Genomic DNA, 12,740 nt, shown 5'->3' with positions numbered 1-12,740 from the left:
CGGGGCCGGGGCCGGGGCCGGGGGCCCGTGCGCCCCGGTCCGTGCGCGCCGAGCAACGAGCACGGGATGGGCGGCCGTGGGCGCGGGACGGGGGGACAGCGCGACCGAGCCGGCGGGGCTGGGGCTCGGTGCGCGCTCCGCGGTTGGTGCGGGATGCGCGTTCGGTGCGCGCCGGCGGCGCGGGGCCGCGGGGAGCGTTGGCGCAACGGTGGCGGCGGCCGAGGAGCGGCAGCGGAGCGATGGAGCGCAGGGTCCGGCACTGCCGCTTCCGCGCCCGGACGAGCCCCGCGTCGCCCCCCAGGCACAGGGAGGTCATGGGCCCCCTCGGAGGGCTACGCGTCCAAGTGCAGGAGCATCCGAGCCGGCCCGGGCACAGCGAAGGAGCAGCGAAGAAGAGCAAGTGCATCTCGGCTCCGGCGGCGGTTGAGAAGGAGGCCCGGGGTGTCATCAGGAGAGAAAGGGACCATGAAGGGGGCAGCGGTGACCGCCAGAACGAGGAGAAGGTCCTGGAGCAAAGTGGGAATAAGGCCTGGAGAAGAGCTGCTGTCCGAACGGACCGACCCATCGTGGCCTTTGAGGCCCGCCCACTGAAGGTGGAGAAGAGCGATGCCCCGGCTGGATCCCTGTGCGAGCTTGGAAACCCTCCTCAAGATCAGAATATCCCGGTCTTGTTTCAGTCCTTGCCTTCCAGGTCCCACGTACAGCTCCAAGGCCCTCTGCCCTCGCAGCTGATGCATGTGACTCCAGTGCCGGTAAAACAAGTGCCAGTTCAGTTGCAGCCTCTACTGCAGCGTCCAAAGATTGAAACACAAAACGTTCCCCTCACAGTCCTGCCCTCGGATTCAGGTATTGTGGTCAGAGAGCTTGCAAGGTGGCACACAGGTGACAGGTTATCAGGCAGGAGAACACAAGTGCAAAGGTCGTGTTTGAGAACCATCCCTTTGCATAGGCTGGGTTTAACATGACTCTCTTGCACAGCATAAGGCACAAAAGCACGGGAGCACAGAGTTCTGTAGTGGTTTGTTACAATCAGTGCAGTTTTTGTCACCTTGCGCCTTGTCTGCATGAAACCCCTTAGGACAGTGTTCAGAATTACACTGAGTTGTGATTGCAGTTTTAAGGTCAGGAATGTGCTTGATTTTTAAAGCTGCAAAGTACTTGTACACCTCTCTGAGAAAATCTGGACATGTTAAATGAAGAGTATTTTGAAACATCTGGATTAGAAGCCTTTTTTTTTTTAATATCTAAACTTTCAAAATTAATTACTTAAGTAAGGTCTTAAGGACTTTTCCCCTTTATTGATTATGTGAAAAAGTTAATTTCTAAACCTTTTCCAGAGAGGAAATTGCTTGCTCAGGGATTAGTTTTAAGGGGCCTGGAGATTCATCATGTTGCCAACTCAATTAAAATGCAGCTGGTGTTTACAAAGAGCCAAAGCCAGGTATCATGTAACAATCATTTGGGAACACAGGTTCCTCCAACAAAATGAGTGTCCAAATCCAAAAAAAGAAAAAAAGGAAAAAAAAAAAACCAACACAACAAAACCCAAGCAGAAACCCGAAACAGTGACAACCTCACTTGAGAAGGCAGGGACTGCACAGGTGTGGGACTAAACAGCCCTAGCATCCTTAGTCCTAGTCTCTGCATCCTTAGGGCTTTGGATACATAGTTCTGGTGGTGGTAACACATTTGCTGTGATGTGGTCTGTGCTATACAACGTTTACTTTGTAAATTCCTAAGAAAGCAAGCCAACTGAAATCCAAACTAGTGTGGTAGCAGTCCCTGTTTCTTTCTTTTTTTTTTTTTTTAATTATATGTAACGAAAGCCAGGTAACTGATTCCTTGTGCAGTGACTCCGCAAAGGGCAGTGGAGGATACTCAGCTTTAGTTATTTTGTAGGAACTGCTCTCCAAATAAGCACTGAGTTTTATCTGTTCCAAAGCTCCAGTGGTGCTGTTGCCAAGCATCTTCTGGGTGTAATGTTGAGTGTGACCTGCTGTATTCCCTGGAAGATGATGATCTTTCCTTGCCTTGTTGCACAGGGATGCCAGACACTCCATTCAGCAAGACCAAAAGTGGCCGTGTGAAGCGTCCAATGAATGCATTCATGGTGTGGGCCCGGATCCACAGGGCTGCTGTGGCCAAAGCCAACCCAGGTGCCAACAATGCAGAGATCAGTGTTCAGCTCGGCCTGGAGTGGAGCAAACTCACTGAAGAGCAGAAGCAGCCGTATTACGAGGAAGCTAACAAAATAAAACTGAGGCACAGGGAGGAATTTCCTGGTAAACATCTTGTTTATTTACCTGAATGCTTTAGAAGTGCAGGGCTTTTTGGAAAACCAATCTCTTGCATGATAGCAAGTAATGGAGATAGAAAAAAAATCACAAATATTGCAAGCAATACACAACCCTTCTGTGTGCTTGAAACTGTATGAATTTTTTAAAGCATTCAAAATGATGGTGCTTAGACCACCACAGCTACAGCAGCTCTTCTGAATGCTTTAGTAGTCTAATGGCCAGAGAGCGAGTTTGTTGTGAACATGGCCTGCTGCATCAGTTTCCTTGCTCCAGAAAGAGCTGCCCAGGTGGCCTGTGGTGACACATGCATCCATTCCTTAAAAGCAGGAAAGGGAAATGTCACAGGAAGCACAAACAGCATTGTATTCTGTGGGATTCTTCATCATGTAGGCTTGAGGTTCCCAAATAATGGTGTGGAAAATGTTGTTTCTCAGCCTTTTGTCAAGTGTTAAAATTTGTACCCTTAACAAATTCATTTATCCAGAAGATAATGGAGCATAAGTACTTTGAACACTTCTGAAAAGCTGTTGAGATACCAGATGTTGTGATCCTTTCTCTCTCTGTTGTCATAATGCTGCTCATTCATGATCCTGTCTAATCTGTCATAAACAAGGAAAAGAGCATCATTCTCCCTCTCTCCTTGCATCTTTCAAAAAAAGAAAAAAAAAAAGGTGTTTAAAGTTGCATTAAGAGTTAACCCATGTAAGAAACCAAGCAGCTCAGTGTAAATTCATAATACATTTATTCATATGTCTATAAGTGTTTGGTTAATGTTGTCAGGCAAAGGCAAACATACTCTCCCAAAATCTATGCAGGGTTCCTAGTGGGTTATATTTTCTGTTACATCTTGTAACCTGCAGATGTATGTGAGACTTAAGGGGTTGAGGAAACAATGAGGAAAGATCCACATTTTGAATAGTAGTGGTTTTGTTCCACACTGAAAGCCCACAGTGCCAGTGTCATGTTCTCCTTAATGTGCTTTCCTCAGCTGGGCCACATCACTCCCCACTGTTCGGTATTTCTTTGTCTCCCAAGCAGGCACTACTTGGTAACATCTCAACAATGCCCAAATATTTCTATTTCATTTCCATCTCCAGTAAAATTCCCCATTTCCAGCTCACCAAAACAAATGGAGCATTGCCATTGCCTACAGGAGCAGGTTTTGGACTTGTGTTATCAGATCCTTCAGAATTACAGATAACAGAGCTTTAGATAAACAATGAAACCATCCAAAATATTGGATGTCTGCTTTTTTTTTCATCTCTGACAGGTTGGGTTTATCAGCCGAACAAAAAGAAGTGTTCTCCACCTCCTGGCTCTGCTGCATTTTCGGGCACTTCCCAGAGTACCATCACTACAAACCCAGCTGGCACCCTTCCCTTCTCATCACCAACTTACTCTTTTGTCAACTCCAACGTTAAGAACAGTATTGCACGTCCAGTCTGTGAGTTTTCTCTAGTGAATTATTTTAAAAAATTCAGAATTTACCTATTCCAGTAAGAGCTTGTATTTACGAGAGCATGTAATGACAGGGCAAGGGGAAATGGCTTCAAACTGAGAGTAGGTTTAGATTAGATATTGGGAGGAAACTTTGCTGTGACGATGGTGAGGCCCTGCCACTGGTTGCCTGGAGAAGCTGTGGCTACTACCCAACACTTTGTGCTACTTAAGCTGTTAGGCTACAGCTGCGTCTTTCCCTTGTTTGGTCTCCACCTCACAGATACCCTGGAAGGATCTTTGTTTTTACAAGAACTCCACACTGGCTGTGAAATAGAGTGTAGTGTGAGAACCCTCAGTTCAGTGTAAGAGCTGATCTGCATATTCCTGAGAGAAAGAGCTCAGGCTCTGTCAGTGCATGGGTAGTGGATTTCAACAGCAGACAGCTCAGATCCAGGCAATGGCATTTTCTTCTTTAAGCATCCTGACAAGGGCTGCTTTCTTTGCAATGAGACAAGAAAATGAAATGCCTGATTATGCCGTGTGGTAATGCTTGGAGATATTAAAACAAAAGAACACTCAGCTTTGCTCTGGTGAAGTTCTGAGTTAGTGATGTTTGAAAACTTTTATGCAATGTGTTTTGAAACCTTTCCCTATAAAGGCAGCCCTGTTGATGAGGTGTGATTTGAAAGTGTACATTGAAGTTGGTGCTCTGCAAAACATTTCAAAGTGAAATTGTCTAGTCGTACATTCATTGGTGAAATAAGGAACCATATTGGAGATCAGGGTGTTTTACACTCCTCAGCACAAAGATTTGTTTTAAATTTGGCTCACTCCAACTCAGTAGACTTGTGAGGTCTTCTGAGCTGAAGGCACACTCCAACCCTTATGGGGCCTTAATAGGACAAGACATAGCCTCACCAGACCCATAGCCACAGCTCATTAGCCACTTCCTTCCGCCCCTGGGTTTCTATGGAAGGAAGCTTTAAAGTGTGAGCTCCAAACCCATTTGTCAAAACACATTAGATGTATGACATGAGTTGCCGGGAAAGTTTGTGAAGAAATGTTCTGTGTCTGCTCAGAAATGCTGTGGTTTGCTCTGCTGCTGTTTATCAGAACTCTGTACTCATGTCTGATAAATAACTGTTTTGTTTCCTGAAGGTGAGTCTCCTGCCATCCGTCTGCCAGCTTCTTCCATTCAACACGCTGGGCCCATGACCCTTTTCCAGACCACGGCTGCAAGCCCCACGTCAGTGGCTGTTGCAGCTCCAACTCTGTCCCTGCACCCTGTAGTTTCATCACAGCACTTTGCTGAACCTGCTCAGACAGAAGCTTTTGTATCACCTGGGCTCAATTTCTCCCTGAAGAGACCTGCACCCGTTTTCGCTGAGAGCTTCAGCAGCAGAAACCCAAGTAACATCAGCACCACTAGTGGCAGGTTTTCTGTCGCTAACAGTGAGATCCCAGGGGTTTCTGTTTTCCCTAGAGGCATACCTCTTCCCCAGGCTACCCCTTTTATTCCCTCCCCTGCCTATGTGTCTGCTCCCATTGGACAACCAGCCAGTTTGTTTGGAGGAACTCCTCAGTATCCATTTTGCCACCCTTCCTTTATACCTGGACCTCGCTGTTTCCCCTCAAGGTAATGAAACCATTTCAATACCAGTAAGAAAAAATGCTGAAAGACAGAGAGTCTTTTGACTTGCAGAAAGCAGATGGAGCTTTCAGAGGGAAATGAGCTCTTACCTTCCTGTAGCTGCCGTGTGGTGGGACCCCCTGGCCTCAGCCTGCTCGTAATATGTGCCCAGTTACTGAAGGCTCCATAGAACTATTGCAGTAATTGGCACTCCTAAGGCCATGGAAAACACAAGTATTTTCTTTCCACTTTATGGGTCTAAGTGCAGTTGATTTAGGCAGAAGAGCGTTAGGTAGAGATAATGTAAATATATTTCGAAAATGGTCAGATAGAATTAAAGTAGGTGTGCCCTGGAGATGTCTCCTGGGTACACTATGATTGCCATAAGTGCTAATATTTCTGAAACCCAGCCTGGTGGGAGGTGCCTGCAGAATTCTTGTGTAAGCAGTAATTCCTAGTTCTTCCTTTTCAGTCTCTGAACAGTCAGTCAGACATCCCCTAATAGAAGAATTTCCAAGCTAACACATGTAATGTCCCGTAGGACATCTGCTGAGCTGAGCATGCACAGAAAGCACCAGTGCCCTGGTGCAGGTGGGCAGCTCAAACACAAGTCATCTGATGCTTATTCTTTATAGGGCATCACTTTTCTTTCATGACTGCACAGTAGCAAACCTAACAAATTATTATGATTATTAGACTTAAAATTTGCCTGTTTGTACACTGCTCATTCTCACTAGTAGTAACAACCAGTATGTTCCTGTGGCAATAAGACCACCTGGTCTTTAATTAGGGCTAATGATGACCCATTAGACTCAGAAGAACTTCAGGAGCTGGTAAGTGCAATACAAGATGTTTCTGGTCCTTTAAAGAAACACAGGACACATATTCCCAAAATTGCTAAAAATGATCTTTGCTCAGCCCTTGGTGTCTGAAAGGAGACAGTTTTGTGAGGCCTCTGAGAGAGAAGAGTGTTCTTGCAGCATAAAAGATTGTTCTGATTTCACACATTAATGGACTTCTGAAGGCTGGCAGCTTTCTTAATGCCAGGGTCATTCTAATACAATGATTTATAAGTTGTCTGTTCTATAAACTCATTTCTTGCATACTGGAGTCATGATTTCTGAACTGAAAGTGCAGATGTATGCACTAAAGATTTAAATATTAGATTGGAATGATGAATAGTCCCATTGAAACATCAGTAGATATTGTATCAATGTCTTTACAATGTCTGCACTGTAGAGCTCGATTACTTCTTCACGTTTTGTTTTCTTCACAATGTAGTGAATTTCTCTAAAATACTGTAAATTACAATCCCTGTGTCATTCTGCATCAGAATGAAAATTCAGGCATCTGCCACTGGAGGAATACGGTTCCATTTGACATAGTAACTTCCTGCAATTTACTATGTGGTTACTTTATAAAAATGTATCACTGTGTGTTCTTTAAATATTAACATTGACAACCACATATTGGGCACAAGATTCTCTGTCCTGTTTGATAACAGTGTAACAGATGAAAGAGCTCACTAAAAATCATAAATAAGAGCTTTTTACCCCAGGTCTGTCACAAATTTCGGCATGCAGAAATTAGACAAACTGACTTTTGATGCTTTGTTTTATTAATCTGAGTATGTTGATTAACTCACTGCATGCTGGTTTATGCATGGTATTATTTGATTGATAAATGCATAATTGATAAATTATGTTTGTTCTCAGAGCAACCTTATGTGTATATGAGGTTGAACAAATGCTTATGCACAGAAATGGAATCTGAATGACTCTTGTTATGGTCCTAGTGCTGAAATTAGGCATGGTTTTAAAGTTTGTAGGTTTTAAAAAACAGGATAAGCTGAGTAGCATAGAACATTAGTGTCACTGTGCAGCCCCACATTTCTGAAAGCCAGCTTTGAATCTCTTTCCTTGCAGCACATTCCCACTCAGAGCTCCATTTGGCTACGGGAATTTCTCCAGCTCAGTGCCTCAGTGCTTTGGCTTTTATGAAGAGAGGAACCAGAGGCAGGAGGTGATCCTTTCCCCTCTGGATGAAGACTATCATTTCAGGCCATACTCAGAAGAGAGGCTGTGTAAGAACCAGCACGTCTGTGGGAGCCCCGAAATTGTGTTCAGTCAGAGCACCTACAGTGAGGAGCGAGTTCTGAGCCCCCTGCCACAGCTGGATGTGGAAGTGGTGGAGGAGGTTTTGCCATCCCCCCCATCTACTCCCTCCAGCACTTACATTGTCAATGTAACTGACAGTGATGAGGAAGAGGAAGTAAAGTTTTTTCAAGTATTGTAATTTTTAAAACATATTATAATCCAGAGAAATATTATACAATGGGAAATAAATGTTTTCCTCAACACCACCTTTTCAGTCAAGTGTGTTCAATGGGAAACCCAGGTAGCTTTAGTAAGTTGCACAGGTCATTTTGAAGAGTCTGATGAGCTGTTTGGATAAGAGGAAAGTCTTATAAATAGTAGAAAATGCCTGTTCATTTCTAAATTCTCACTGAAAGCTGATCTGGCCTGCAGGAATGCATGTGGCCAAATGTACTAATTCCTCCACAAGCCTGTTTCGGGGTATAAAACAGCTGTTTGTGGGATCGTTCTCTAGATCTAACTTCCCTCTTCTCCCATCTTTTTTTTTATACCGTGTGGTGTAAGACATCAGACATGTTTCAATGCACCAGAATCTAGAATGGTACGCAACTGTTCTGATAAATTCTGCTAAGCCCAGAGGAAGAGAGGACTGATTTAACACATCCTGTACATACTAATGGGAAACTACATGTAAATGTGATCCCTTCTTCCCTCCCAGCTAGAGCTGATGTCCTGGACTGGTTGTTAGGGATCTGTGTCTGCAGGTCTGTGTCACTGGAGCCAGCCCTCAGCTGAGCTCTCTTGAAGGCTCTCCTGTCTTGTCTACAACAGAAGTGAAAGTTATACAAACAACCCACTCAAACCTGGCTTCCTCTGCATCATCCCTCAGCATGTCTAGCAGCCCTGTAGCTGGGAAAATGTGATAGAAGAGGTTTTTAGTTCCCCTTTCTAGGTCGTTTTCAGCTCACCTACAAACTTCTCCTAAATACAGATTTCTGAAGTGCCAAGTATCTGTGCTGTTACTTTCCTCTGGCAGTGTGAAGTGGCCAGTCTAGGCCAGCACAGGCAGGGCCAGTCCCTTGGTGACTGTGTGCCCTCCTGCAAGCCTTCATGGCAGTGCAGAAGGTAATTGGGACGTGAGGGACATGTTCTACTTGCTTAAAATTATTTTCTTCCTTACTGTTTACCTTAATCTAAACTAAAAACCACCTTACATCCTTCTCAGCTTGAAAAACAGGTGCAGATTTTCTGCACAAAGTTTGTTTTCTTCCTGCTGCTGTAGAAGTCTAAAGACATGCGGTGCCTCCCTGCATCACTGCCTGTGGCTATCCATTTACAGAGACAACTTTCCTCTCCAAAATTACTGGACACTTTTATGGATTGGATGTTATTAAAAGCCCTTGTGCTGTTATACCTGTTTCCCTTCTCTTATGAGAATGAACTACTTCAGTATAGTCACTGTTGTGTTGGAGAAGTTTGCAGACAGCACAGAGAAGATTATAGCATTTCACATGTGGAAATACAGTTAAAAAGATGTCTGCAGGTACAATCTCCTTCAAGTTCACTTGTCTGCAGGAATGAAGCAGAAGTCATAGCAGAAAGTGGTAGCAGTGACCCACCCTTTAAAAGAAGCCCAGGGAGTGCTTTGATACCCTTTTGCTATCGGCACATCGGGACAAGCCCTTGTCTAGCTGCTGATCATCTTACAGCACTTCTCCCTCTTTGGCAGGACAGCTGCTCCAGAGCCCTTCCAAATATCCCTGCTGCCCTACATGGGTGGTGGAAAACCAAAGCTAAACAGAATATTCTGGGTCAGCTGAAGCTGCTCTCAAGTGTTAGGATAAAGGAGTTCGTTCTTAACTCTCCAGTTTCCCTCACGGGTTCACAGCCTCCCTCCTTTGATCATTTTGAATGACCTGAACAAGAAGAATGTTCTGTAAAATGGGAGATTGCACATTCCACTCAAGTCAGCCAAAGTCATAACATTTCTCTCATCAGTGGGAGTGTCTGTAATGCAGAGGTTAGGCAGGACAGTCTTCTCCCTTCTCCTGCTAAGACTTTGATTCTGGCTAACGTTTCCTTCAGTGTCAGCAGGAGTCTTCTCAGAGCACTTTGTTCCACAGCCTTTCCCATTTCTGAAGAGAGAATTGCAATGGAATATTACTGAGCTCTGATACATGTCCGAGTCATTCTCTGCTCAAGTCTGTTTCTTGAACGGGCATTTTCCTCTGCAGGTCTGTTTCCTTCTCTGTGCCTAATTCCTGATTTACTATGAATGTAAAGGAAGAATCATTATCTTTTGCTCTTCAGCTAACAACAGTAGCATTAAATCATCTTGCAAATTGTCGAGCAAGTGCAGAACCCCCTCTGCAAAAGCTCTGTCATCAGTTTTGCCCTGGGGAGGCTGAAACACCTCTTTGTTGAGCTTAAGGGTGCTGCATGGAGGCTGCTGCTCCATGCCTTGGCCATGGGGGATGTAACAGATGAGGGAACAGAGCAGACTTGAAATTCCCAGCTGATACTCTTAATCAGGTGGTTTGGATCCTGGAGGAAATGAGTCTGAGCCTGTGTAATTCTTAGATAACCAGAAGTCTGACCTTTTTCTGTGAAATCCAGCAAATGTCCCACTGACTTAGGGAAGAGCTTTTGAACAAGTGGGCACAGGCAGGATCTGACTCATCCTGTGCCAGAGGCAGCGTTAGAGCACCAGAGCACTGTTAATAAGGCTAAAATATCCTGAATCTTTCCATGCAGCAATGTCTCAATAATGTAAATGATGTATCATAAATATATAGATAGAGTCACCTATATATAACCACTGCACAGCCTGTCATTTTATTTTTATACAGGGAGTTTCTGGTTTATTTTTATAAAATCTTGTTTCTATTTATAAATTGAGATATCAATTCTCATATTACCAAGATCCAAAGGTAAAAATATCACTATATAAGAAGTGCAAATATTGCACGTATTTTTATGATACTTGAACACTGAAAACAATCACAAGCAGATAGATGTTGGCATAAATATTTTAATAATCTTTAAATAAGGCTCTTTTTATTCAATTTTTTTCTTTTTTGAGCTGATCTTCTTTTAGAGAAATATATGGAGCAGTCCCTGCAAAGATTTGTTGTACTGAGAAGATTTGTGACAGTCCTTTAGTACGAGCATACATGTTTGTATCAAAGTGGGTTTTTTTTTCCTTTGGGTAGAGAGAAATTTTATGCAAGGATGAAAGCAGAGTAGCTAAATTTGTGTCTAAATTTGGCTTGCATTTTAACTTATTTATAATATAGACATGCACAATAGTGCCATTGTTTTGTTCTATGTTACAGGCAGCTATAAATAAGTAGGGGAATTCACAGGAGAAAAAAAAAAAAAAATCAAGATTTCCCTTCAGGATATTCCATATGATTAGAAAAGAGCTGAAATTTTTCCCCAGTATTTTTTGCTCTAAGAAACAAGATTTAGTTGTGTCAAGAAAATTCATTACCTCTGTGGGTCAGCTAAAATGTCGTTTATAGCTCTCTCACCCTGATAATTCTTTCTAGGTGTCCCTACAGTTCCTGACTTTCCTCTCCCAGGCTGGTATCAGAAATAAACTGACCTTCACAGAATCAGAGACGTTCAGTGTTTGAAGTGCTGGGGGACAAAGGGGACATATGTAAGATAGAAACCAAAATGGTATCTGCAAGTGGGAACAGTCACATTTCCTTTGGGCAGCCATGGCAAGAGCCAGCAAAGACCTTCAGTACAAAAGAGATTAGAGTTTTTAATAGCATAAATAATCCTCTGGACAAGAGACAGAATCATTACTGTTATCTGGCAAACCTTTATTTTGAAGGGAGTATTCATTTCCTACCAGCCTGATTTACTGATACACTCTGAAAACCTATCCACGTGGAAATTCTCCCCATTTCTCATTTCCCTGGTGGTTCACCTACACAGACACTTCAAGCATAGAGATGAATGGAGAGGGTTGAATGGATAATGCAGATCAATGTCTGTCTGAGGAGTGTGGCTAAGAGGTAATGGCACTTCCTGCCACTCGGAGCTGACCCCATAAAAATCCATGTCAGTCAACCCTTGCAGCCTTGAGTGGGGCTGCAGTTGAGCTGGCTGGGAGTCACACGCTGACACAGAGAAGGCAGTTGCTTTTTGTGGGCTCAGTGTGTGCAAGGAGCTTCTACAGCACCGTGGAGTCCCCCAGTGTTTGCAGCTGGTAACCTCAGCGTGGCCCCACTAACTCGGACTCTCCTCTCGTGGTGCAATCCTGACCCTACGGGCTAATTCAGCAGTGAGACAGAGTTGTGCAGCTCCCTGAGGGGCAGAGATCCATCAAAGAGATGATGTGTCGACTTCAAGCCTTGGCTCAGCCCTGAAGGATGCAGGAGAAGACAGGGATGCTACTTTGGGGGAGTCATGGCAGTGAGCAGATATCCCTGAAGGGCAGCACTGGGAATACGAGCTGTGGATGTTCCCAAGTCCTTCCTCAAGCCCAGCCCTTCCATTGACCATAACGGGAGACAGGCAGTGAACGTCCTTTCCTTCTGTCCTTATATACAGGCACATAAAAATCTATCCTGTATCCCTTCAGCTGTCCAGGAGTAAAATATTTCCCAGGAGGGGACAGATTTAGGGTGTCTCTGGAGCCATGGGATCAGCTATGATAAGATTGCACATCAATATAGCAAACAAATAAATAAGCAGCTCTTGAGCTCCTTCCTTCCCCCAGCTGTCCCCTTTTTCCTAGCTTTGGACGCACAATGGATTTCTGTGCTGACGAAGGCGCCGGAGGGGCGGTTTTGCAGAGGGAGCCCCAGGGAGGTGCCCAGGCTTTCCCCCTGCCCCGGAGGGGGACAGAGCCCAGCTCAGCCCCGCGCCGGAGGGCAGAGCCGCTGGAGCACCGGGAGCATCCCGGGGTGTGCGGAGGGAGAAGGAGAGGAGGGGGCTGCGGGCGGGCGCGGTGCCGCGGTGGGAGGGGACAAGCGGCGCCGGGCGGGTTTATAGGGCGGCGGCGGCGGCGGCGGTGGAGGATCGCGGTCCCTGCCCGGAGCCATGAGGGTCCCGGGGCTGCTCTGCGGCATCGCCCTCTCGCTGCTGCTGCGGCTGCCGCCCCGTGAGTGCGGAATGCCCGGGCGGAGTGCGGAATGCCCGGGCGGAGTGCGGAATGCCCGGGCGGAGCTGCGCGACAGCCCCGCGCCAGCGCTCCGGCTCCGGGAACGCCCGGGGATGGATGGATGGATGGATGGATGGATGGATGGATGGATGGATGGA

At 45.4% G+C, this 12,740-nt stretch overlaps 2 protein-coding genes across 2 annotated transcripts in view; both read left to right on the top strand.

The window, feature by feature from the left end:
- The first annotated feature begins 20 nt into the window (after nt 1–20).
- On the top strand, nt 21–7,729 carry LOC121657847 (transcription factor SOX-30-like). Its single transcript, XM_042013990.1, has 5 exons — nt 21–846; nt 2,043–2,282; nt 3,568–3,741; nt 4,896–5,373; nt 7,293–7,729. Exons 1-5 carry the CDS (start codon nt 240–242, stop codon nt 7,660–7,662), a joined length of 1,869 nt encoding a protein of 622 aa, XP_041869924.1. The 5' UTR covers nt 21–239; the 3' UTR covers nt 7,663–7,729.
- A 4,755-nt stretch (nt 7,730–12,484) lies between these two features.
- LOC121657826 (disintegrin and metalloproteinase domain-containing protein 19-like) overlaps nt 12,485–12,740 on the top strand; it is a 32,631-nt gene continuing 32,375 nt past the window's right edge. The window contains exon 1 of the mRNA XM_042013960.1: nt 12,485–12,582. Within this exon, the coding sequence (XP_041869894.1) occupies nt 12,522–12,582 (61 nt within the window). The 5' untranslated portion in view covers nt 12,485–12,521. The remainder of the gene's footprint in view (nt 12,583–12,740) is intronic.

This window comes from Corvus kubaryi, unplaced genomic scaffold (assembly GCF_017639235.1).
Source record: "Corvus kubaryi isolate FWS band 111438036 unplaced genomic scaffold, C.kubaryi_AGA036_p1.0 split1-37374, whole genome shotgun sequence".
In the NCBI taxonomy this organism is placed as follows: Eukaryota; Metazoa; Chordata; class Aves; order Passeriformes; family Corvidae; genus Corvus; species Corvus kubaryi.
This window is presented reverse-complemented; position numbering and strand designations above follow the sequence as displayed.